At 40.9% G+C, this 24692-nt stretch overlaps 1 protein-coding gene across 1 annotated transcript in view; it reads left to right on the forward strand.

Moving 5' to 3' along the window:
• The window catches only part of LOC120999139, a 260278-nt gene that overhangs the window by 60005 nt on the left and 175581 nt on the right, over positions 1 to 24692 (forward strand). The window contains exons 31-38 of the mRNA XM_040430012.1: positions 8433 to 8558; positions 9097 to 9219; positions 19124 to 19249; positions 19344 to 20951; positions 22911 to 23044; positions 23134 to 23298; positions 23382 to 23528; positions 23632 to 23759. Of these exons, the coding sequence (XP_040285946.1) occupies positions 8433 to 8558; positions 9097 to 9219; positions 19124 to 19249; positions 19344 to 20951; positions 22911 to 23044; positions 23134 to 23298; positions 23382 to 23528; positions 23632 to 23759 (2557 nt within the window). The remainder of the gene's footprint in view (positions 1 to 8432; positions 8559 to 9096; positions 9220 to 19123; positions 19250 to 19343; positions 20952 to 22910; positions 23045 to 23133; positions 23299 to 23381; positions 23529 to 23631; positions 23760 to 24692) is intronic.

Consider the following 24692-nt stretch of genomic DNA (forward strand, 5'->3'; position numbering starts at 1 on the left):
AGAACTTAGGGATAAATAGAGGAAGAGACCCAGCATCTGTCTCCCTCTTTATTTGTATCCCTATGTTTCTAGAACTCACCCTCTAAGCAAGAGTGTACACTTCACATTTGCTCCTACTCTTTACCATACTATTATTTGGTGGTGCATGACTACTGATGCATGCAGTTTCTATTTGATAATTATTGGGTTGTTTATTTTAACATTGACTATTAAAAGTTACTTTTTAAGGTGACCCCACTTATTCAGCTACATTTCTGTTCACATCTCCCAGGAATTACTTTGAAGTTTCTTTCTGGCGACATGTGTGGTTTGACATGATCATGAGGTTGCACTGTAACATAATTTGTAATGATTTGTCAGTAGAGTTGAGATAAAACATGCAGCATGTCAAATTACAGAGAAATCTGCTGGATTTTTAGCCTCAGGTCGCAAGTTACAATGTGCCATCATAGACCACAATGCAAGCCACGTGAGACTGTGGCTTGTCTACAACCCTTCTGTGATTTAGCTGTAATATAGTCGTGTGACAGAGAGGTGCAGACAGGTCGCACAAATGTTTTTGCTTGTGCAGCTTTTCTGAGACTTGCTGTCCTAGAAATATGCTAAGTAGCCCCATCCTAAACAACAAAGTGGCACAGCATACAGCGCTATTCTTGATGTCAAAATGGATGAAACCTCAGTGTCCCCATTATGACCAATAGTGCCCGTCAGACAATGAATTTTGGATCTTTTGTATGACACATCTGGTACAGCATTATTGTCTTTTGCTCTGTGTAAGCAGAGCCTCAAATTGAATATTTTAGGAAGGTTAAAGAAAGACTTAAAGGGGTTGTGCAGGAGTTTTATATGGATGACCTATCCTCAGGATAGATCATCAATATCAGATCAGAAGGGGTCTGACACCCAGGACCCCCGCTGATCAGGTGTTTGAAGAGGAGGCGGCGTTCCATGTGAGCACTACTTCCTCTTCATTACACTGCCCATCATTTCAGAAGCTATTGTAATTACAAGTTCTTGCTGCATTCACTTGAATAGAGTGTGTGCTGCCTCCAGTAGAGGGAGATTCATTTCAGTTCACGTCCATTTTATTTCTAATTCATTCTGCTGCACTTTCTATATTCCTGCAGTTATTAATTAGGTAAAAATTTATTGCACCTTGTTTTCTAATTAATAAAGATTACTCCTTTGTGGGAGGTGCTAGGCATTGTGGGTAGTGCAAGACATTCTGGGAAGGAAAAGCTAGTCTCCAGTCTACATACAGACTACAGGACATCAGCAGAGCTGTTCCCTGCAGTTCTCCTTCTTAAACTCCACCATCTTTGTGCAAGTATATCTGGTGAGTGACATCTACCTTTGTTTCAGGGACAGTATGTTATGCAGAGCTGTTCAAGTAGCTGTAGTGTTACTCAGAGTTATTTCTGTTAGCTAGCTATGCAATCTATGTATAGGCAGCCATTTTGGACATATGCTCAGTGTTATGCAAATGTTATAATACATGCTGTTCTATGCCTTCTGCTGATACATGTTATGCCTTATACTTATACAAGCCATTTGTGTTCTTGTAGTTTTACAATTCACAATCCTGTTGACCAATGAACTAGTTAGACTACAGAAAACTGTACTCTTATTTGGAAGACAGGAATGGTTTATGCTTAATGTCAGTCTGCACTGTGTGAACGTGTATGAAGACAGAACAGTAAAACAGATGCTAGTCACCAATGATAGGGAATCTGACTACATGGAGCCGCCCTCACACATGCGGTCCTGCGTAAAAGATTGCAGTGGTCGCCAGACAGACCTAAGAAGTGAAAGTGCAGCCCCAAACAAGTGCAGCACGATCCAGACAATGTCCGCACAGAGACATTAAGCAGCCAGCAAAGACTCACAATGTACACTAGCCAGACATCATCATACAGGACCAGATCACAAGTAAGCTGCTCTAACAAGTCCTCAATAATAGAAAATGCTACTCTCGCCCGTGCAGAAGCTAAGGCTGCAAAAGTAAGGTCTTCCTTTGCTGCACAAGAGATGCAACTAAAGAAAGATCAGCATCAGCATCCCAAGACAGAAGATGACAACTATAATCCAGAATATCAGCCAGCTTATACAGAGTGTCAAAGATCCTACTTTGAACCACAGTACCTCAAGCAGGATGGTATACGACAAGAAGATGCTGACCACAACTACCGCCCCGCAGAACAAAAGCTACAACCTTTGCTTCGACTTAAAGGGACACCGTTCGCATCAGAAAGGTATTATACAGACTTCCCTAAGACAGAAACCCCTAAAATGTATGGTGATACACGATATATGCAGCATAACAACAACACACCAGGTAATATTGGCACAAACCAGGCCGCCATGGACTTCGCTAAATTCTTTGCTAAACGGGAGCTGGTTACCAAAGGACTTATAAAGTTCACCTATCACCCCAAGAATTACAGGACATGGTGAACCTCCTTCCGAAACGCCATAAGAGACTTAGATCTTTCCTGTAGTGAGGAGTTAGATCTCTTGGTAAAGTGGCTCGGAAACAAGTCTGCTGAACATGCCAAAAGAATCAGAGACAACATAACATAACATAACATAAACTATCCGGCCAAAGGCCTAAAGATGGTGTGGGAAAGACTTGAGTGTTATGGGTCAATAGAAGCTATAGAAAATTCTTTATATAACAGAATTGATAATTTTCCCAGAATAGTGGGGTTACCAGAAGCTCAGGGAACTCAGTGACGTGTTGATAGAGGTACAGGTTGCTCAGGCAGAAGGAGATCTGCCAGGACTAGCATTCCTGGACACCGCCAGAGATGTCAATCCAATTGTCCAAAAACTCCCTTATAATCTACAGGAGAAGTGGATCACTCATGGTTTCCATTACAAACAGGTTCATAATGTATCATTTTCCCCCTTCGTTGTATTTGTAGACTTTGTTACTCAACAGGTGAGGATTAGGAATGATCCCAGTTTTGACTTTACATTGTTATGTTCCCCTACCCCTGGTGTCAAACCTCATAAAACACCAGTGGCAGTCCACAAAACTAACGTTGCCTCCACAGGTTCTCCCTACAGGCCGTTTAAGTCTTCTCGAGAAGAGAACAAACTCAAAGATTGTACCAAAGAATGCCCCCTGCACAAGAAACCACATTCTCTACTAAAATGCAGAGCCTCCATGGAAAAGCCTTTAGAGGACCGCAAAGAATTCCTCAAAGAAAACAATGTCTGCTTCAGGTGCTGCGCTACAACATCGCACTTCGCCAAGAACTGTAAGGTCAGTGTGACATGCACAGAATGCTGTAGCACAGAACACAACATGGCTGTACACCCTGGACCACCCTCTCAGGTATTATTCCAAGCAGAGGAGCATGACGGAAAGCAGATAGACACCGACATAGATACCCAAGTAGTCACTTCTCACTTTACTGAGATCTGTAAAGGACTCGCAGGAGGGAAGTCCTGCTCAAAAATCTCCCTTGTCAGAGTTTATCCGGTCGGTCACCGAGATAAGGCGATTAAGATATATCCAATTTTAGATGATCAAAGCAATAGGTCTTAAGCTAAATCCACCTTCTTCGACACCTTCAACATCGTAGGGCCCAGTTCTCCCTACTCCTTAAGGACATGTGCAGGTACCATTGAGACGGTGGGGAGGAAGGCAACTGGGTACAAGGTAGAGTCTATAGATGGTCGGACCTGCTTATCCCTGCCAACCATACTGGAGTGCAATCACATTCCTGACAACCGTTCTGAGATACCTACACAAGAGGTAGCAGCATACCACCCCCACCTGAGACGTATAGCTCACTTGATACCGGAACTGGACCCAGAAGCCCCAATAGTCCTACTCCTTGGAAGAGACATACTACGAGTTCATAAGTTTAGATGACTAACGGTCCCCAAACCACTCCATACTCCCAGAGACTTGACCTAGGATGGGTCATCATAGGAGATGTCTGTCTAGGAAGAGCACACAAGCCGACCTCAGTCAACAGTATGCTCACCAACACACTTGAAAATGGATGTCCTTCCCTATTCCAGCCATGTCAGAGCATTTTCCTGATAAAAGAATTGCCACACAGAGCTCCTGTGCCTTGTCCTCCTGTGAAGACCACGCCTGCGATGGTGAGCAGGATCACTTAGGGTGCACAGTTTTCCACAGGACAAAAGAAGACAACAGGATCGTAATGTCCATAAAAGACAGGCTGTTCTTGGAGATCATGGATCAAGGAATAATAAAATACAAGTAAAAAAGTTTGATCGCACCTTTACCATTTAAACCCCAGAGACAACGCTTACCTAACAACAAAGAACTTGTCTACAGCCAATTTATATCTCTCAAGCACAAACTTCAGAGGACACCAGAGATGAGAGAACATTTCTTTACCTTCATGGAAAGAATATTCCAGAACAACCATGCAGAAATGGGACCCGCGCAAAGAGACTCTGAGGAGTGCTGGTACTTACCCATATTCGGTGTGTATCACCCTAAAAAACCAGGGCAGATGCAAGTAGTATTCGACTCGAGTGGCAGGTGCAACGGCGTTTCCCTAAACTATGTCTTACTGTCTGGTGCAGACCTCAACAACAGTGATGAGTGGCAGTGGCAATATTCGAATTTGCGATATTTTGTGAATATTTGGGTGAATATTGGTCATATATTCGCAAATTCGAGAATTCGTGATCTCCAGTCATTATTTTCTTGATTGCGAAAATTAGCAATAAAAATTTGTGATATGAAAATTCGCGATCAACACTACTCCTAAAGTCAAAGATATTGCAGCCTTCTCATTGGCCCACAAGCAAGAAGCAGCGAGAGATCATCATGGGTACTGATGAAAAAAATTCTAGAATATTCGCGATTACGAAGATATAGCACTGTATTCTAGATATTCGCAAATTCTTGAAGTGCCAATATTCGAGATAAAAATTTGAGATTAGAATATTCGCGATCAACACTACTCAACAGACTTCTAGAGGTACTTCTATGCTTCCGCAGAGATTCCGTTGCATTTATGGCCGACATACAACAGATGTTCCACTGCTTCCTCGTCAAGGAAGAACACATAAATTACTTGAGATTCTTCTGGTATCGCAACAACAACCCTAATGAAGATATTATAGAGTACCGAATGATAGCACACATCTTCGAAAACAGTCCTTCCCCTGCAGTTGCTATCTATGGTCTCAGACATTCAGCCCGAGAGGGTGAAGCAAAGTATGGGTCAGATGTCAGATCCTTTGTGGAAAAAGATTTCTATGTGGACCACTGCTTGAAATCCACACCCACGAATGAGACCGCAATCAGTGTCCTCAAAAAGACTCAAGTAATTTGAGGTTGCACAAAATCGCTGAGTTAATGGAAGCCTTCTCAACCCAAGACCATTCAAGTGATCTGAAGGACTTGGATCTTGGCACCGACTCCCTTCTCATGCAGCGGACCTCGGTTTGCTCTGGGATTTAAAGGCAGACACATTCACCTTCCAAATTAGCAAGGAAGAAAACCCCTTCACACGCAGAGGAGTTCTATCCACCATAAACAGCTTATATGATCCTCTAGGATTCGTAGCGCCTGTTACCATCCAAGGTGAAATGATGTTAAGAGACTTCACCACATAGATGTGTGATTGGGATGAACCGCTTCCCACAGAGAAAAAGGACCTATGGACAGGTTGGAAGAAGTCTCTCGAAGCTTTGTCCAGCCTTCATGTGGCATGACCATATGCTTCCGTGCTATCTACTGAAGACAAGATGCAAAGACTGTATATCTTCTACGATGTTGAAGTCAAGGTGATTGCATCCGTAGCATACTTAAAGACCATTGACATCATAGAACAATGTCATATAGGGTTTGTCATGAGCCGGACCAAACTGGCACCACTCCGCGAACACACGATTCCCAGACTGGAACTCTGCGCTGCTGTGCTTGCAGTGGAGTTGGCTGAACTTATAACTTCAGAAATGAACCTAGAAATCGAAGAAGTCGAGTTTTATATGGACAGCAGGGTATTCCTAGGATATATCTCCAACGAAACCATGTTTTTATGTCTACGTCTGAAATCGGGTGCTAAGGATCAGGAGATTTACTTGTCCTGAACAGTGGCACTACATACCTACACAGCATAAACCTGTGGACCACACGACTAGATCCGTCGCACCAAGCCACCTTAAAGACACAACATGGTTTACGGCTCCTGCATTCCTGTACCATTCAACGTCTTGCAACATCGTATCTGACACATTGAAATTGGTAGACCCAGATACAGATGAAGAAATCTGACCTGAAGTATCTACTCTACGTGCAGTGACTTCAAACCACCAACGCAAATCCTATCATTTCAACAGGTTCTCCATCTGGATGTTGCTCTATTGTGCTATAGCCTGTGTAGTTCATACAGCTCAGACATTACCTATGAGTCTGAAGCCCTGCAAAGGTTGGCATCACTGTGAACATGGCTTTACCGCTCCTAATCTGAAAAGGTTCAAGAACATGATAATTCGCACAATACAACGTTAATGTCATGCTAAGGAAATAGTGTATCACACTTAATACAGATGCGTAGGTAGAAGTTCCTTGATACTAATAAATTCACAGCCTGATGAATGTTTAAAAACAAAAAAACTAAACTTTTATTTGAAGTCCGTTTAAAAAGAAGGGCAAAAAGCCTATATGTCACAGACTGTGACCATCAGGCAACCAGTCCCAAAAATGCACAGAGAAAACTTATAAATAAATCCTCTGTACAATAGGAGGACTGGGCTAGAGACCTGACTTGCTAGCAAGTAGTTGCTGATTGGTTGCAAGCCGGAAATTAGGACACGGTTAAAAATATGAATGGACACTCATATGTTTGTAGCATGTGACCCTATTAGATATGTACTCAAGTATGGATATTCCAGCTCATCCATTAGCCGTATAAGTTATGTACAACTGATCGCACTGCCTGTGCTAAGTGCTACACCCTAGATCCGTACTGAAGATCAGTGTATCCAGCACGCTTGTAGTGCAGTGTTCAGACCAGCCTTTGAAATAGCCTGCGGCCAGTGTATAAGCTATGACCTATCACTTGCAGCCAGTATATTATGGCTGTGTACAGTCACTTGTAGCCAGTATATTTTGGCTCAATCCACACACCAACAGACAGTATTTTTTGGCTCCATCCATACATTAGCAGCCAATGTATTTTGGCTGCACACACACTCTTAGGCTAACAGGTAAAATACCGCATCTAGTGCAACCCTGCCTAAAGAGCCGTGTCCTAATGGTTAACAGCAGCTCTATTTTTTTTAAGGAAATAGTGTACCTCAGCAAAAGCCAAACTGTCTCCAAAGACAACACTTTGGAAAAGCTTGGTCCCAACATTGACCAAAATAGGTTGCTAAGAAGATGGATTCAGTGGTGGCGTCTGTTCAGGCCAGACGGGGAGTGTTCTGCCTCCAGCAGAGGGAGATTCATTTCAGTTCACGTCTATTTCATTTCTAAGTCATTCTGCTGCACTTTCTGTATTCCTGTAGTTATTAGTTAGGTAACAGTGCCTCCTAGTGGTGGTAAAAATGTATTGCACCTTGTTTTCTTGTTAATAAAGATTACTCCTTTGTGGGAGATGCTAGGCATTGCGGGTAGTGCAAGGCATTCTGGGAAGGAAAAGCCAGTCTCCAGTCTACATACAGACTACAGGACATCAGCAGAGCTGTTTCCTGCGGTTCTCCTTCTTAAACTCCACCAACTTTGTGCAAATATATCTGGTGAGTGACATCTACCTTTGTTTCAGGGACAGTATGTTATCCAGAGCTGTTCAAGTAGTTGTAGTGTTACTCAGAGTTATTTCTGTTAGCTGGCCATGCAATCTACAGTATGTATAGGCAGCCATTTTGGACATATGCTCAGTGTTATGCAAATGTTATAATACATGCTGTTCTATGCTTTCTGCTGATACATGTTATGCCTTATACTTATACAAGCCATTTGTATTCTTGTAGTTTTACCAATTCACAATCCTGTTGACCAATAAACAAGTTAGACTACAGAATACAGTCCTGTTATTTGGAAGACAGAAATGGTTTATGCTGAATGTCAGACTGCACACTGTGTGAAAGTGTATGAAGACAGAACAGAGCGAGTACATGTAATTACACTACGGCGCCGCTACAAGAGATATAACTTGTAGTACAATGAAGAGGAAGCAGTGTTCGCATGCAGCACTGCCTCTTCTTCAAACCGATCAATATGATATTGATGACCTGTCCTGAGGATAGGTCATCAGTATAAAACCCATATACAATCCCTTTAAAGTGGATGTGGCAACTTTTGAAGTTCTCCCCTATCCATAGGTTTAATATGTTTAACATTTAATGTGACATTACCATTAACCACATAGAAATATCGATAGGTAAGCAATGTAATTACAGACATATTTTAATTTGATCTATTTTGTCAGATATTAACGAGTGCAGTGATCCTGGGATGAATAATTGCTCAGTTGACGCAATCTGCACTAATGTAGCCGGATCTTTTGTATGCGCGTGTATGGTAAACTACACAGGAGATGGAGTCAACTGTACAGGTTAGCGAAAATTTCCGCTTATCTTTAATTGAGGTTAATAAATTCAATGATGTTAATCAAATGAAGTAAAAAAATATATTAATTGTATGTGTATTTTATATAAATTACATATTCCCTAATAATGCTTAAAGAGGACGTTTCACCAGAATAAAACCTCTAAACTAACTATACAGACGTGTAGAGCGGCGCCCAGGGATCCTCCTGCACTTACTGTTATCCCCGGGCGCCGCTCCGTTCGCCCGGTATAGCCTCCGGTATCTTCATAGTTAGGCTCCACCCAGGGGAACCTGACAGCGTCTCTTTCTCCTATGCTGTAGCGCTGACCAATCGCAGCGCTCAGCTCATAGCCAGGCTATGAGCTGAGCGCTGTGATTGGCCAGCGCTACAGCATAGGAGAAAGAGACGTCTGTATAGTCAGTTTAGAAGTTTTATTCTGGTGAAAGGTCCTCTTTAACCGGAAATTTCAGCACCATAGGTTTACAAAATGCTGTGAGAATGTAATGACATTTTCATCTAATTTATCAATTTTTTTTTATAGTTGATGAGTGCTTGTTAAATACAACCTATTGTGAACATAAGTGCACCAGTTTCCCGGGGGGACACAATTGCAGTTGCAACAACGGCTACAAAGTGAATGCACAGAACAGCTCTAAGTGTGATGGTACAGTCTATATTTTTATACATGGATATATTAATTATTAGCTTTTGACATACAAATTAACAAACAGTATATAAGACTTATACAGTTAATGTTTTATACATTTCTTGATAAGTAGACATGTATTAAAATAGCTTCTTATATTTACAGATACTTATGAATGTTCAGTTACTTCTCCCTGTTCTGAAAATACTACACATGCTAATATAATACGGTGCATTACATGTGTGATTGTAAAACTTGGTATGAAGAAAGTGACTACTTGCATTGATAAGACAATGGCTGCATAATTTAACCCGTAGGATACCAGCGCCGTACATGTACAACGCTGGAAAGTGGGTCAAAAATCCCAGCACCGTACAGCTACGGCGCTGTTTACACCCGGTCTCTGAACAAAATCGCTCGGTGAGCGGGGTACGATAGTTGCTCTGCACGGCAATGAAGCTATCTTTCCTATGGGCACGGGGAGGTTTTCCGCCCCCTGCAGCCCCGATCGCTGCCATTGGCCGGTTTCTTCAGACCGGCCAATCACAGCTCCGGATAATTTTTTAATTATTCATGGAGCTGCAGGGGGGCTGTACAGGGGTGACTGGTGCTGAACTAGCCAGCACCAGTCTCCCCCAGGGTCAGACAGGGGACACCACTGTTTGGCCTCCCCTGCCAGCACTGAGATTGGCTGGAACAACGCTCCAGCCAATGGCAGAGCTATAGGAAAAGGCTGAACCTGTCTGCAGGCAGCCATTCTAGCTGGTGACTGTGCTTCTGCAGGCTTGCTGGGACTTGTGGTGCACCACCAATGCTATTTCAACTTTTCCTGAAGAAACAAGAAAAGAAGAAGAACATCTGGAATTGCTGCTCTGATTTATCTTTTACATTTGCAGCAGTTCCAAATCCCTAAACCACCTTCCGTCCCTGTCTCTTCCCGTCCCACCTCCCTCCCCCCGGCTCACCCCGCCCTTTTTTTTTTACGGATGCCATTTGGTCTGTGCGCTTTTTTGTTCTTATTTTTATTTTTTTTACAATTTTCCAGCTCTGCACCACTTTTTGAGACCGCCCCTTTAACAGTGACCGCCCCTTTAACAGTGACTTTCACAGTGACCGCCCCTTTAACAGTGACTTTCAAAGTGACCGCCCCTTTAACAGTGACTTTCACAGTGACCGCCCTTTTAACAGGGACCTTCATAGGTCCCGCCCCTTTATTCAGTGACCGCCCCTTTAACCACTTCAGCCCCCAGTGCTTAAACACCCTGAAAGACCAGGCCACTTTTTACACTTCTGACCTACACTACTTTCACCGTTTATTGCTCGGTCATGCAACTTACCACCCAAATGAATTTTACCTCCTTTTCTTCTCACTAATAGAGCTTTCATTTGGTGGTATTTCATTGCTGCTGACATTTTTACTTTTTTTGTTATTAATCGAAATTTAACGATTTTTTTGCAAAAAAATGACATTTTTCACTTTCAGTTGTAAAATTTTGCAAAAAAAACGAGATCCATATAGAAATTTTGCTCTAAATTTATAGTTCTACATGTCTTTGATAAAAAAAAAATGTTTGGGTAAAAAAAAAATGGTTTGGGTAAAAGTTATAGCGTTTACAAACTATGGTACAAAAATGTGAATTTCCGCTTTTTGAAGCAGCTCTGACTTTCTGAGCACCTGTCATGTTTCCTGAGGTTCTACAATGGCCAGACAGTACAAACACCCCACAAATGACCCCATTTCGGAAAGTACACACCCTAAGGTATTCGCTGATGGGCATAGTGAGTTCATAGAACTTTTTATTTTTTGTCACAAGTTAGCGGAAAATGATGATTTTTTATTTTATTTTTTTTTTTCTTACAAAGTCTCATATTCCACTAACTTGTGACAAAAAATAAAAACTTCTATGAACTCACTATGCCCATCAGCGAATACCTTGGGGTCTCTTCTTTCCAAAATGGGGTCACTTGTGGGGTAGTTATACTGCCCTGGCATTCTAGGGGCCCTAATGTGTGGTAAGGAGTTTGAAATCAAATTCTGTAAAAAATGACCTGTGAAATCCGAAAGGTGCTCTTTGGAATATTGTCCCCTTTGCCCACCTAGGCTGCAAAAAAGTGTCACACATCTGGTATTGCCGTACTCAGGAGAAGGTGGGGAATGTGTTTTGGGGTGTCTTTTTACATATACCCATGCTGGGTGAGATAAATATCTTGGTCAAATGCCAACTTTGTATAAAAAAATGGGAAAAGTTGTCTTTTGCCAAGATATTTCTCTCACCCAGCATGGGTATATGTAAAATGACACCCCAAAACACATTCCCCACCTTCTCCTGAGTACGGAGATACCAGATGTGTGACACTTTTTTGCTGCCTAGGTGGGCAAAGGGGCCCATATTCCAAAGAGCACCTTTCGGATTTCACAGGTCATTTTTTACAGAATTTGATTTCAAACTCCTTACCACACATTTGGGCCCCTAGAATGCCAGGGCAGTATAACTACCCCACAAGTGACCCCATTTTGGAAAGAAGACACCCCAAGGTATTCGCTGATGGGCATAGTGAGTTCATGGAAGTTTTTATTTTTTGTCACAAGTTAGTGGAATATGAGACTTTGTATGAAGAAAAAAAAAAAAAATCAGCATTTTCCACTAACTTGTGACAAAAAATAAAAAATTCTAGGAACTCGCCATGCCCCTCACGGAATACCTTGGGGTGTCTTCTTTCCAAAATGGGGTCACTTGTGGGGTAGTTATACTGCCCTGGCATTTTCCAGGGGCCCAAATGTGTGGTAAGTAGGTAAATGACCTGTGAAATCCTAAAGGTGCTCTTTGGAATATGGGCCCCTTTGCCCACCTAGGCTGCAAAAAAGTGTCACACATGTGGTATCGCCGTATTCAGGAGAAGTTGGGGAATGTGTTTTGGGGTGTCATTTTACATATACCCTTGCTGGGTGAGAGAAATATCTTGGCAAAAGACAACTTTTCCCATTTTTTTATACAAAGTTGGCATTTGACCAAGATATTTCTCTCACCCAGCATGGGTATATGTAAAATGACACCCCAAAACACATTCCCCAACTTCTCCTGAGTACGGCGATACCAGATGTGTGACACTTTTTTGCAGCCTAGATGCGCAAAGGTGCCCAAATTCCTTTTAGGAGGGCATTTTTAGACATTTGGATACCAGACTTCTTCTCACGCTTTGGGGCCCCTAGAATGCCAGGGCAGTATAAATACCCCACATGTGACCCCATTTTGGAAAGAAGACACCCCAAGGTATTCAATGAGGGGCATGGCGAGTTCATAGAAAAAAAAAATTTTGGGCACAAGTTAGCGGAAATTGATATTTTTAATTTTTTTCTCACAAAGTCTCCCGTTCCGCTAACTTGGGACAAAAATTTCAATCTTTCATGGACTCAATATGCCCCTCACGGAATACCTGGGGGTGTCTTCTTTCCGAAATGGGGTCACATGTGGGGTATTTATACTGCCCTGGCATTCTAGGGGCCCTAAAGCGTGAGAAGAAGTCTGGAATATAAATGTCTAAAAAATTTTACGCATTTGGATTCCGTGAGGGGTATGTTGAGTTCATGTGCGATTTTATTTTTTGACACAAGTTAGTGGAATATGAGACTTTGTAAGAAAAAAAAATAATAATTCCGCTAACTTGGGCCAAAAAAATGTCTGAATGGAGCCTTACAGAGGGGTGATCAATGACAGGGGGGGTGATCAATGACAGGGGGGTGATCAATGACAGGGGGTTGATCAATGACAGGGGGGTGATCAGGGAGTCTATATGGGGTGATAACCACAGTCATTGATCACGCCCGTGTAAAGCTTCATTCAGACGTCCGTATGCGTTTTGCGGATCCGATCCATCTATCAGTGCATCCGTAAAAATCATGCGGACATCTGAATGGAGCTTTACAGGGGGTTGATCAATGACAGGGGGGTGATCAGGGAGTCTATATGGGGTGATCACCACAGTCATTGATCATGCCCCTGTAAGGCTTCATTCAGACGTCCGGATGCGTTTTGCGGATCCGATCCATCTATCAGTGGATCCGTAAAAATCATGCGGACGTCTGAATGGAGCTTTACAGGGGGGTAATCAATGACGTTCACAGGAAGTCTCGGCTCGCGCGAGATGACGCATATATGCGTGACTCTGCGCAGGGCTGCCACCTCCGGAACGCGATCCTGCGTTAGGCGGTCCGGAGGTGGTTAATAATAGTGTCCTCCACAGTGCCCACCCCTCTAAGCAGTAAATGGGTTGTTATGGAAACCTGGAGTAAAACTGTGTTTATGGCAGCTGGGATTTGAAGAGAAAGACTTGCAGTCTTATATTGGCTAATGTGGGTCAGAGAGCTGAGACCCGGTCTAAAACCTTCCCGGACACCTGATGTACCTGTGTGCCAAATTTGGTGAAGATCGGTCCAGTCGCTTGGTCGCGCATAAAGAACGTACAGACAGACAGACAAACTCATTTTTATATATTTAAGAGATATATACAGTTGCAAGAAAAAGTATGTGAACCCTTTGGAATGATATGGATTTCTGCACAAATTGATCATAAAATGTGATCTGATCTTCATCTAAATCACAACAATAGACAATCACAGTCTGCTTAAACTAATAACACACAAATAATTAAATGTTACCATGTTTTTATTGAACACACCATGTAAACATTTACAGTGCAGGTGGAAAAAGTATGTGAACCCTTGGATTTAATAACTGGTTGAACCTCCTTTGGCAGATATAACTTCAACCAAATGTTTCCTGTAGTTGCAGATCAGATGTGCACAACGGTCAGGAGTATTTCTTGACCATTCCTCTTTACAGAACTGTTTCAGTTCAGTAATATTCTTGGGATGTCTGGTGTGAATCGCTCTCTTGAGGTCATGCCACAGCATCTCAATCGGGTTGAGGTCAGGGCCACTCCAGAATGTTTAAGCCATTCTGTTGTTGATTTACTTCTATGCTTTGGGTTGTTGTCCTGTTGCAATATCCATCTTCTGTTGAGCTTCAGCTGGTGGACTTAAGTTCTCCTGCAAAATGTCTTGATAAACTTGGGAATTCATTTTTCCTTCGATGATAGCAATCCGTCCAGGCCCTGACGCAGCAAAGCAGCCCCAAACCATGATGCCCCCATCACCATACTTCACAGTTAGGATGAGGTTTTAATGTTGGTGTGCTGTGCTTCTTTTTCTCCACACATAGTGTTGTGTGTTTCTTCCAAACAACTCAACTTTGGTTTCATCTGTCCACAGAATATTTTGCTAGTACTGCTGTGGAACATCCAGGTGCTCTTGTGCAAACTGTAAACATGCAGCAATGTTTTTTTTGGACAGCAGTGGCTTCCACTGTGGTATCCTCCCATGAAATCCATTCTGGTTTAGTGTTTTACGTATCGTAGATTCGCTAACAGGGATGTTAGCATATGCCATAACTTTTGTAAGTCTTTAGCTGACACTCTAGGATTCTTCTTCACCTCATTGAGCAGTCTACGCTGTGATCTTGCAGTCATCTTTACAGGACGGCCACTCCTAGGGAGAGTAGCAGCAGTGCAGAACTTTCTCCATTTATAGACAGTTTGTTTTACCGTGGACTGATGAACAGCAAGGCTTTTGGAGATACTTTTATAACCCTTTCCAGCTTTATGCAAGTCAACAATTCTTAATCGTAGGTCTTCTGAGAGCTCTTTTGTGCGAGGCACCATTCACATTAGGCAATGCTTCTTGTGAAAAGCAAACCCCGAACTGGTGTGTGTTTTATATACAGCAGGGCAGCTGTAACCAACACCTCCAATCTCCTCTCATTGATGGGACTCCAGTTGGATGACACCTCACTCCAATTAGCTCTTAAAAATGTAATTAGTCTAGGGGTTCACATACTTTTTCCACCTGCACTATGAATGTTTACATGGTGTGTTCAATAGAAACATGGTAACATTTAATTCTTTGTGTGTTATTAGTTTAAGCAGACTGTGATTGTCTATTGTTGTGATTTAGATGAAGATCAGATCACATTTTATGACCAATTTGTGCAGAAATCCATATCATTCCAAAGGGTTCACATACTTTTTCTTGCAACTGTATATATATAAATTTCAGTTGGTGTCAGTTTAGGATTTTGCACAAACGCACCATCTGCGTGCTTGCATTTTGCAACCACTGAGCATTGATTAGTAGTGTCCATTACTAATCGCGTATGCTCAGTTTGCACTGCAAGTTTTTTTGTGTGTGCAGAAAATACTTTTTTTTGCAGAAAATACTTTTTTTGTATTTTTCTTTTACAAATTTTTTTCTCCTTTTTTTTCTCCTAAAGTTAATTTCACATTTATTACAAGCCCCATTCACGTGTGAAAACACAACATACACACCCCTCACACTAAATAAAAGTTTACACATTTCACACGTCACACCCCAATAAAAAAAAAATTGCCCATCCACCCCAACGAGTATACTGAGCTGAAGAGGCATACACCATGCTTGCCTCCGATACTGAGTCTGCCAGTGAGGGAGAAGAGGATGCCACTTTCCTCTACTCCTCTACACCCTCATCATCATCCGCTGATGAGGGACCCTCTAGACGGTGCCCCAGAACAACAGCTGAGGCAGCCCCCCAGAGTGAGCCCACATGGACCCCACCCCCTGAGAATTATCAGTCCCAAATTCCTGAGTTTGTGGGCAACTCAGGATTTTAGATTGTGCGGGCTTCACAGAAATAGATTTTTTTTTAAAATCTTTTTATCTGAAGATTTTATAAATTTGATGGTAACCCAAACAAATTTATACGCCCAGTAATTTATTTCCCAGAACCCCACAATGCCATACGCTAGATCCCAAGGCTGGACCCCAGTAAATGCAGCAGAGATGATTTTCTTTTGGGGAATCTTGCTGAATATGGGCATTATAAAAAAAAAAAAAAGATTTATCAGTATTGGAGTGTGGATGTCTTGTACTACACTCCAATTTACAGTAATACCATGGCTCGATTTTGCATTACAACTCTAATGCACAGTGCCCACCCCAGAATGACCCCGCATTTGACCATCTGTTCAAAATTTGGCCCGTTCTTGACCACTTCAACACAAAGTTTTCAGAAGTGTACACCCCAGAACAAAATGTCTGCATAGACGAATCCCTATTACTTTTCAAAGGGAGGGTAAGATACTGCCAGTACCTGCCCAGCAAGCGGGCAAGGTATGGCATAAAACTGTATAAAATCTGTGAGAGTAGCTCTGGGTATACTCACAAGTTCTGGTTTTATGAAGGGAGGGACACCTGGATTGAACCCCCAGAATGCCCCCTGTCCTGAGAGTTAGTGGGAAGATAGTGTGGGAATTACTGCACCCACAGCTGGATAAGGGTTACCATCTATACGTGGATAATTACTACACAAGTTTACCACTGTTCCGGTCACTAATTTCCAGAGGTACTGTGGTGTGCGGCACAGTATGCAAAAATCAGAGAGGCCTCCCTAGATCCCTGGTAGGGCAACCATTAAGAAAAGGAGACAGCTGTGTTCTCCTCAATGAGAACATGTTGGTGGTTAAGTACTAGTGTTGATCACGAATATTCGAATTGCAAATTTTAATCGCGAATATCGGCACTTTGAGAATTCGCGAATATTTAGAATATCCCAAAATATATTCCTAATCGCGAATATTCGATTTTAAAAAAAATACCAGTTCATGCGAATTTTTATGCGAAAATATTTATGCGAATTCAAGAAAATAATGCCAGGAGATCACGAATTCGCGAATTCTCGAATATATGGCGAATATTCACCCAAATATTCACGAAATATCGCGAATTCGAATATTGCCCCTACCGCTCATCACTATTAAGTACAAGGACAAGAGGGATGTCCTTTTGCTGACCACCATTCACAGTAACACCATCTCCCCTGCCCCTGTACCACTACCCACTGTCCCCAAACCAGACTGCATTCTGGATTACAACAGGCACATGGGCGGGGTTGATCTTTCAGATCAAGTTCTGTAGCCCTACAGTGCCACACGAAAAACAAAAGTGTGGTACAAAAAGCTGGCGCTGTACAATGCATACGTGCTATTTAGATCTAGAGGCCAGACAAGAACATTCCTACAATTTCAAGAGGTGGTAATAAAGGCCCTAATTCTTTCAAACCAAGCAATGGAGGGCCCCAGTACTTCTGCAAGTTATGGTGCCCGAGTTGTACCAGGGCAACATTTCCCTGGTGAAGTCCCCCAATAAGCGAGGAAGGGAAAGACACAAAAAAAGATGCAGGGTGTGTTCCAAAAGGGGGATAAGGAAAGACACTATTTACCATTTACTATTTGCCCTGAAAAACCTGGCCTGTGCATCAAAGATTGTTTCAGAATCTACGACTCATCCATGAAGCATTAATTAAATTTCATCCTTGATGAACTCAAGGTAGTTTTACCACCTTATATCTCTGATTTAGTTCGCATAGCTTACATATCCACTTTTGTCCACCAAAAGCCTTATTCGTCCTTTCCATTTTGAACCCTGACATGCGCTCATGCATCCGTTTTTGAGCACATGTGGGGTGTTGCCATTTTCAGGGGGAAATGGGTAACAAAATGTGGGGTGCATTTTGTCCTGTTACCCCTTGTGAAAGTGAAAAATGTGGGTGTAAAGCAACTTTTTCTGGATTTCTTTTTACATTTTTCATTTTCACAGCCAAGTGTTTCCTAATTCTGTGAAACGCCTGATGGGTCAAAGTGCTCACTAAACACCTTTAAAAACTCAATGAGGGGGTCTAGTTTCCGGAATGGGGTCACTTATTGGGGGTTTCCACTGTAGGGCCACCTCAGGGTGTCTTCATATGCGACATAGCTCCCAAAAAGCCAATCCTGCTAAATCTGTCCTCCAAAAGCCCTATGGCGCATTTCCCTTTTGAACCCTGCAATGCACTCATACGACTATTTTTGAGCACATTTTTAAGGGGTTTGTAAACTGAAGAATCAGGGTAATAAATAATGATGTTTAATTTTCTTTTAACCCTTGCTATGTTACAGCAAAAATGGAAGAAAATGGAAAGTCTGAGGAAAAAAATATTAGAAATTAAGAAATTTTGCCTCAATTTCCCGTTAATTCTTGTGGAACACCTCAAGAGTTAACAAAGTTTGTAACATTAGTTTTGAATAATTTGAGGGGAGTATTTTCAAAAATGAGGTAATTTATGGGTGGTTTCCATTACATAAGCCCCTGAAAATCACTTTATAACTGAATTGGTGCTTAAAATAATGGTTTTGGAAATTTTGTTGAAATTTTGAAAAATTGCATCTAAAATTGAAAGCCTTCTAACGTCCTAAATAAATGAAATGACATTTACAAAATGAAGCCAATATAAAGTATACATACGGAAAATGTAAAATAATAACTATTTTGTGAGGTATCACTATCTGCCATAAAAGCATATAAATTCATATTTAGAAAATAGTGAATTTTTCCAAAATTTGTCATTTTTGGGCTTTTTAATAAAAAAAGGTGAAATATATTGACTAAAAATTACCACTGTCATGAAGTACAATGTGTCACGAGAAAACAATCTCAGAAAGGCTTAGATAAGTAAAAGCGTTCCAAAGTTATTACCACATAAAGGGACACATGTCAGACTTGCATAAATCTGCCTGGGATTTAAGGTGAAAAGTGGCTCGGTAGTGAAGGGATTAAAGACAAAACGAGCAAATATGTACATTGAAATAAAAAAAGTATTACAATATAATGGGCTATAAAATAATGTGACCCTTTAACAGGGCTAAAGTCATGCTGTGCAAAATATAGTTTGCTAGGAGAACCACAAGATCAAGTCTATAAAACCACAGTAAAGGAATGTATTATGCTGTGAATTATTTTGTATCACTGCCATTCAAATATCATGTTTTCTGATGTTTGTTTTACATCTTTTAGATATCAATGAGTGTGAAAATGTAACAAGTCCATGTGCTGCATATGCCAATTGCACTAATTTACCTGGGAACTACTCCTGCCAGTGTCTGCCTGGATTTGAAGGTGATGGCAAGCATGAGTGTATTGGTAAGTCGAGTATGATCCCCTTTAGATAGTTCTTCATATATCTAAACATATGTTGCATACGGCATACCAATGTTGTTACAATTTTATTTTCTAGCTATAAAAACTACAACTGAATTCCCAACAACAACTCCTAGTCGCAATGAAACAGCAACAACATCATTAAATGACTCCACAGTTCAGACTATGACCACTACTTCTGTGGCATCTACCAACACAAGTGGCATCACTCCTGGTACAAATGCAACAATTCCAACTACGAGGCCAACGATACCTGACAATCAGACCACCATCACCTCCCCAATTACTAACACCACTCTTGTAACTTCAGGAGTAAATGTAACAATTCAGAGTACAAGTCCAACAGTTTCAGACAATAAAACCTCCATTACTACTATTGCTCCTATAACAAATGCAAGCACTAACACTCCACTGACAAATGTAACAATTCCAACTACAAGTCCAACCATACCTGACAATCAAACCACCATCACCTCTCCAATTACCAACACCACTCTTGTAACTTCAGGAGTAAATGTAACAATTCAGAGTACAAGTCCAACAGTTTCAAACAATAAAACCTCCATTACCACTATCGCTCCTGTCACAAACTCAAGCACTGACACTCCACTGACAAATTCAACAGTTCCAACCACAAGTCCAATGATACCTGACAATCAGTCAACCCTCACCACTCCAATTACTAACACCACTCTTGTAACTTCAGGAGTAAATGTAACAATTCAGAGTACAAGTCCAACAGTTTCAAACAATAAAACCTCCATTACCACTATCGCTCCTGTCACAAACTCAAGCACTGACACTCCACTGACAAATTCAACAGTTCTAACCACAAGTCCAATGATACCTGACAATCAGACAACCCTCACCACTCCAATTACTAACACCACTCTTGTAACTTCAGGAGTAAATATAACAGTTCAGAGTACAAGTCCAACAGTTTCAGAAAATAAAACCTCCATTACCACTATCACTCCTGTCACAAATGCAAGCACTAACACTCCACAGACAAATGCAACAGTTCCAACTACAAGTCCAACAATAACTGACAATCAGACCACTATCACCTCTCCAATTACTAACACCACCCTTGTAACTTCAGGAGTAAATATAACCATTCCGAGTACAAGTCCAACAGTTTCAGAAAATAAAACCTCCATTACCACTATCACTCCTGTCACAAATGCAAGCACTAACACTCCACTGACAAATGCAACAGTTCCAACTACAAGGCCAACAATAACTTACAATCAGACCACCATCACCTCCCCAAGTACTAACACCACCCTTGTAACTTCAGGAGTAAATATAACAGTTCCGAGTACAAGTCCAACAGTTTTAGACCATAATACCTCCATTACCACTATCACTCCTGTCACAAATGCAAGCACTGACACTCCACTGACAAATGCAACAGTTCCAACTACAAGTCCAACTATACATGACAATCAGACGAACATTACCACTTCTGTTCCTGTCACAAACACAAGCACTGCCACTCCTGGTACAAATGCCACAATCTTTACAAAAAGTGCTACTGTGAGTACAACAGTTACTTCTGTTATATTAACTACAATATCATCAACTGCAACAACTACAAGGTTGACAACCACCCCTACAGTTTCATCAAGTACAAGTTTGACATCATCTACACCATCAAGCACCACTGGAATTTCAACTCCTGGTAAGTCTGTAGCAACACAATGTAATGGAGGAATTGGTGCATGTTTATGCAATATCCATTTTGAACGTCAATTCCATATCTCCAAACAGTAAGTTGAAAGGATTGTCCCACAACCAAATATTACATGTAAATTTGAATTGTTTTAAAAAAAAATGCTTATGTACAGTATATGGATATTGCTGTTACATACATGTAATGGTACCCTTAGGTGTTCTTTCGATTTCTCCTACAAAATGTCAGCATAACATGTCCAGTACTGATGAGAAGAAGCGGCTTCTGTTGCACTTATTCTTACTGACTGATCTGTACATTAGCAGTAACCATCTTCCTGTCCATGTACAAGGGGATAAAAGTTGTAAGACTGAGCTACTGAGCAAGTGCGGCAGGAGGCACTCTGCAACCTAAGTACACGGGGTTCAAAGTTGTGAGACTCAGCTGCTGAGCATCTGTGACTATCGGCACTGGACACATTAGGTAGACTTTTTAAGAGGAAATCATTGAAACACCATGGCTGCCATGTCAAGTATGTTACAGTAATATCTAGAACCAGGAGTATTTTATTTTAACCGCTTAGTGACCAGCCAGTTTTTGACCTTTATGACCAAGTGATTCTTTTCATTATCCCATTTGAAGAGCTATAACTTTTTAATTTTTCTGTCTTTGCAGCTGTATGAGGACTTGTTTTTTGCAGGACAAGTTGTAGCTTTTAATGGTTCAATTTTGGGGTACGCATAACTTACGATTAAAGGGGTTTTCTGAGACTTATATGCTGATGACCTATCCTTTCAAAAGGTCATCAGTATCTGATCGGTGGTGGACCGCTGCCAATCAGCTATTTGAGAAGGCACTGGTGCCTTCTCCCTGCTCACCAATGAATATGACATCACATAGCCTAGAGAAAGCTGAGAGAAGGCCACTGCACAACTATGAGATCCAGTTCCTTCTCAAACAACTGATCGGCGGAGGTCCTGGGTGTCGGACCTCCACCAGTCAGATACTTAGGATAGGTCATAAGTATATAAGTCTCGGAAAACCCTTTTAACTTTCATTAACTCTATCTGGGGGAAGGGATGTAGAAAAAAGCAATGCTGCCACAGAGTTTTTACGTAAAAAATTTTGCTGTGTATTTTTTTGCCATAAATAACATTAGAACTTTATTTCAGTATGATTACAACGATAACAAATACATATGTTTTTTTTTCAAGTTTTGCTTGTTTGTCCAATAAAAACCTTTTTTAGAAGAAAATGTTTTTGAATTGTCACATCCCAAGACCTATAACTTTTTTCGTTTACTTTATATGGAGTTGTGTGAGGACTTGATTTTTGAGGGTAAATTTTTGGGATAAAACTTTTTTTATCAATTTTTATTTTAGATTTTTTTGGGTGGCAAATAAACACAACAGCAATTTCGGCATTGTGGCCCCATAGTGACTGCTGTAAAAATGCAATCTTATGATACATCACCAGCATATTTCACAATATTTTGATCAGTGATTTGAAATCCGTAAAACAAGGAGACAGAGGTCCCTTTGGGTTTTTCCAACAAAGCAGCATATCCACCCCCTCCCCAAGTGCAAAGAACTCCATCAAACTCCTTTCAAGTCAACGGGCTTGTATTGCAGCTGTGTGCTTAGCGGGTGGCCAGGAGCATCGCTGTGCACGGAAAAGATCTGAAAGAGCCAAAGAGCTTAACAACACCGACAGCGCATTCATTCTAAGGATCATGGGGGGCCTGGGAAGTAGAAACCGCCACTGATCAGGAATTTATGACATAGGAATTATATATTTCATTTTTAATATGTATTTGTTGATTACTTATACAAATGTGAAACATATGATTAGAGCTTTCTTTCCATTTCAGTTTAATATGTTGCGATAATCATATCTCGAGTTGTAAAGAAAATGTTCATGTGACTATTCTTGAATGGTAGCATAACAGTTTTATCTTTTTTGCCGTAGCGGTTTCCCTTTTCCCATATGGAACAAGTGAAGGTGATATCACATACAGCGTAAGATCAATAGATTTTACCTCTGAAGTATTCCAGCCAAAAATAGGATTTCCCTTTGGAAACAGTTTAAGGAACTTTATTTATGTAAGTATTTATTTGCAGAGATCGATACCCTGCATCAGTAAGTCAAAGGTCATGGAAAACTAACCTTAAACTGTATGTGCTTTTTGCAGTACACAGACAATGGTCAAATTGTGTTCCCGGAATCCAGAAACAGCATATTCTCTTATGCTTACCCACCAGTCAATGGATTTACTGAATCATGTAATGTGGCTTCCATTGCTGTGTATTGGAGTGATGCAGACTTGTCCAGTGGTGTGGGATCTACTTACTACCGGGTAGGTTTACCACAATATTTAACTGGTGGAGTGAAGTAGGGAGCTTAGTAAATAAAATGAAATTCAAATCTACTACTTCTCAGGAATACAAGTCAGGAAAAAATGGTATTGTTCCTGACGTTGAAAAGATCATCAGCAACAACTTAAAGATTTCGTACACAGCTCAGTGGACATTGAAGATTACCTGGGAAAAGATTCCTGCATATCCTGCAAAACAAAGTAATAACCAGGTTGGTAGATGAGAAAACAACTAATTTTCAAAGTTAAGGTAAAGAATTTTTTTTGACATCTTGTAACACATTTACTAATATTACATATTCTTTACATCTTAAGACCAATACGTTCCAGGCAGTGCTGACCACTGATGGATTTCAGTCATATGTGCTGATTCTGTTTGAGGATGGTGGAATGAATTGGGAGGACATAGCTCGTCACCCAAGTCCTCTAATTGGTTATTGCAGGTAAAGGATTACTAATGATAATTGTCACATTTCTATTAATGTCTTCAGCTGAAGACTTCACATTTGGCTAATCAGATCTCAGGAGGTTCATTAGTACAGGTAACCATATCCATAGAAGCTAATAGTAATCCAACACTTAAGGTCCATTCACATGGGGAGCTGATTGGCCACACAATCATTACCCCCATGTTAACATATCTGCTATTCAAATGACAAGTGCTTGAACGTTCACTCATCAATTGTATCCTTTATGTGGACATATAAATCATCATGCACTACCAGCAGTAAGGCAAACTGTATGGGGCTAAATAATCCTACAAAAGATTGTTTATCCAAACTGACAATGATTGTGTCACGTAAGTGGAAGCAGACAAGTGTCATTTGGTTCGCTATGTCATTGATTGGTGCTCATCACAGGCAGATTATCTGCCTGTGTGAATGGGCCTTTTAAATGAAGCATCCAGTATTAAGTATCTGATAAAGCTAGCAAGTACAGGATTAGTGCTATATTTTTGGGTAAATTTCTCTCCTAGTACTTTCCATAAAACGTCTTTTATGTAACTCTCCATAATTTAGATGTGGGTTTTTAAGGCATGTGCTTTTCAATTCAATTTCAATATGTGATTTCTAGATGGTACACTGTTGCTTGAATTGCATAGTATGTTTTAATATGGCATAAAATACTCCGCAAATCATGGCTACTGTTATGCCTACAAAATCTAAATATAAGACTTTGTTGTATTGTTGATAATCATATGTAAATGTCGCTTAAAGGGGTCTTTTTTTGGTCTAGTTTTGTGATATTGATTACAGATGAGCGAATCGAATCCACCGAATCGATTTTAACCTGAAATACTTAAAAAAAAAAAAAAATCATATTTACTTTCTCCATTTCCTCGCATCGGGCCGGCTGCCACCATCTTGTTCTAGGCC

This window comes from Bufo bufo, chromosome 4 (genome assembly GCF_905171765.1).
Source record: "Bufo bufo chromosome 4, aBufBuf1.1, whole genome shotgun sequence".
NCBI classification, from domain to species: Eukaryota; Metazoa; Chordata; class Amphibia; order Anura; family Bufonidae; genus Bufo; species Bufo bufo.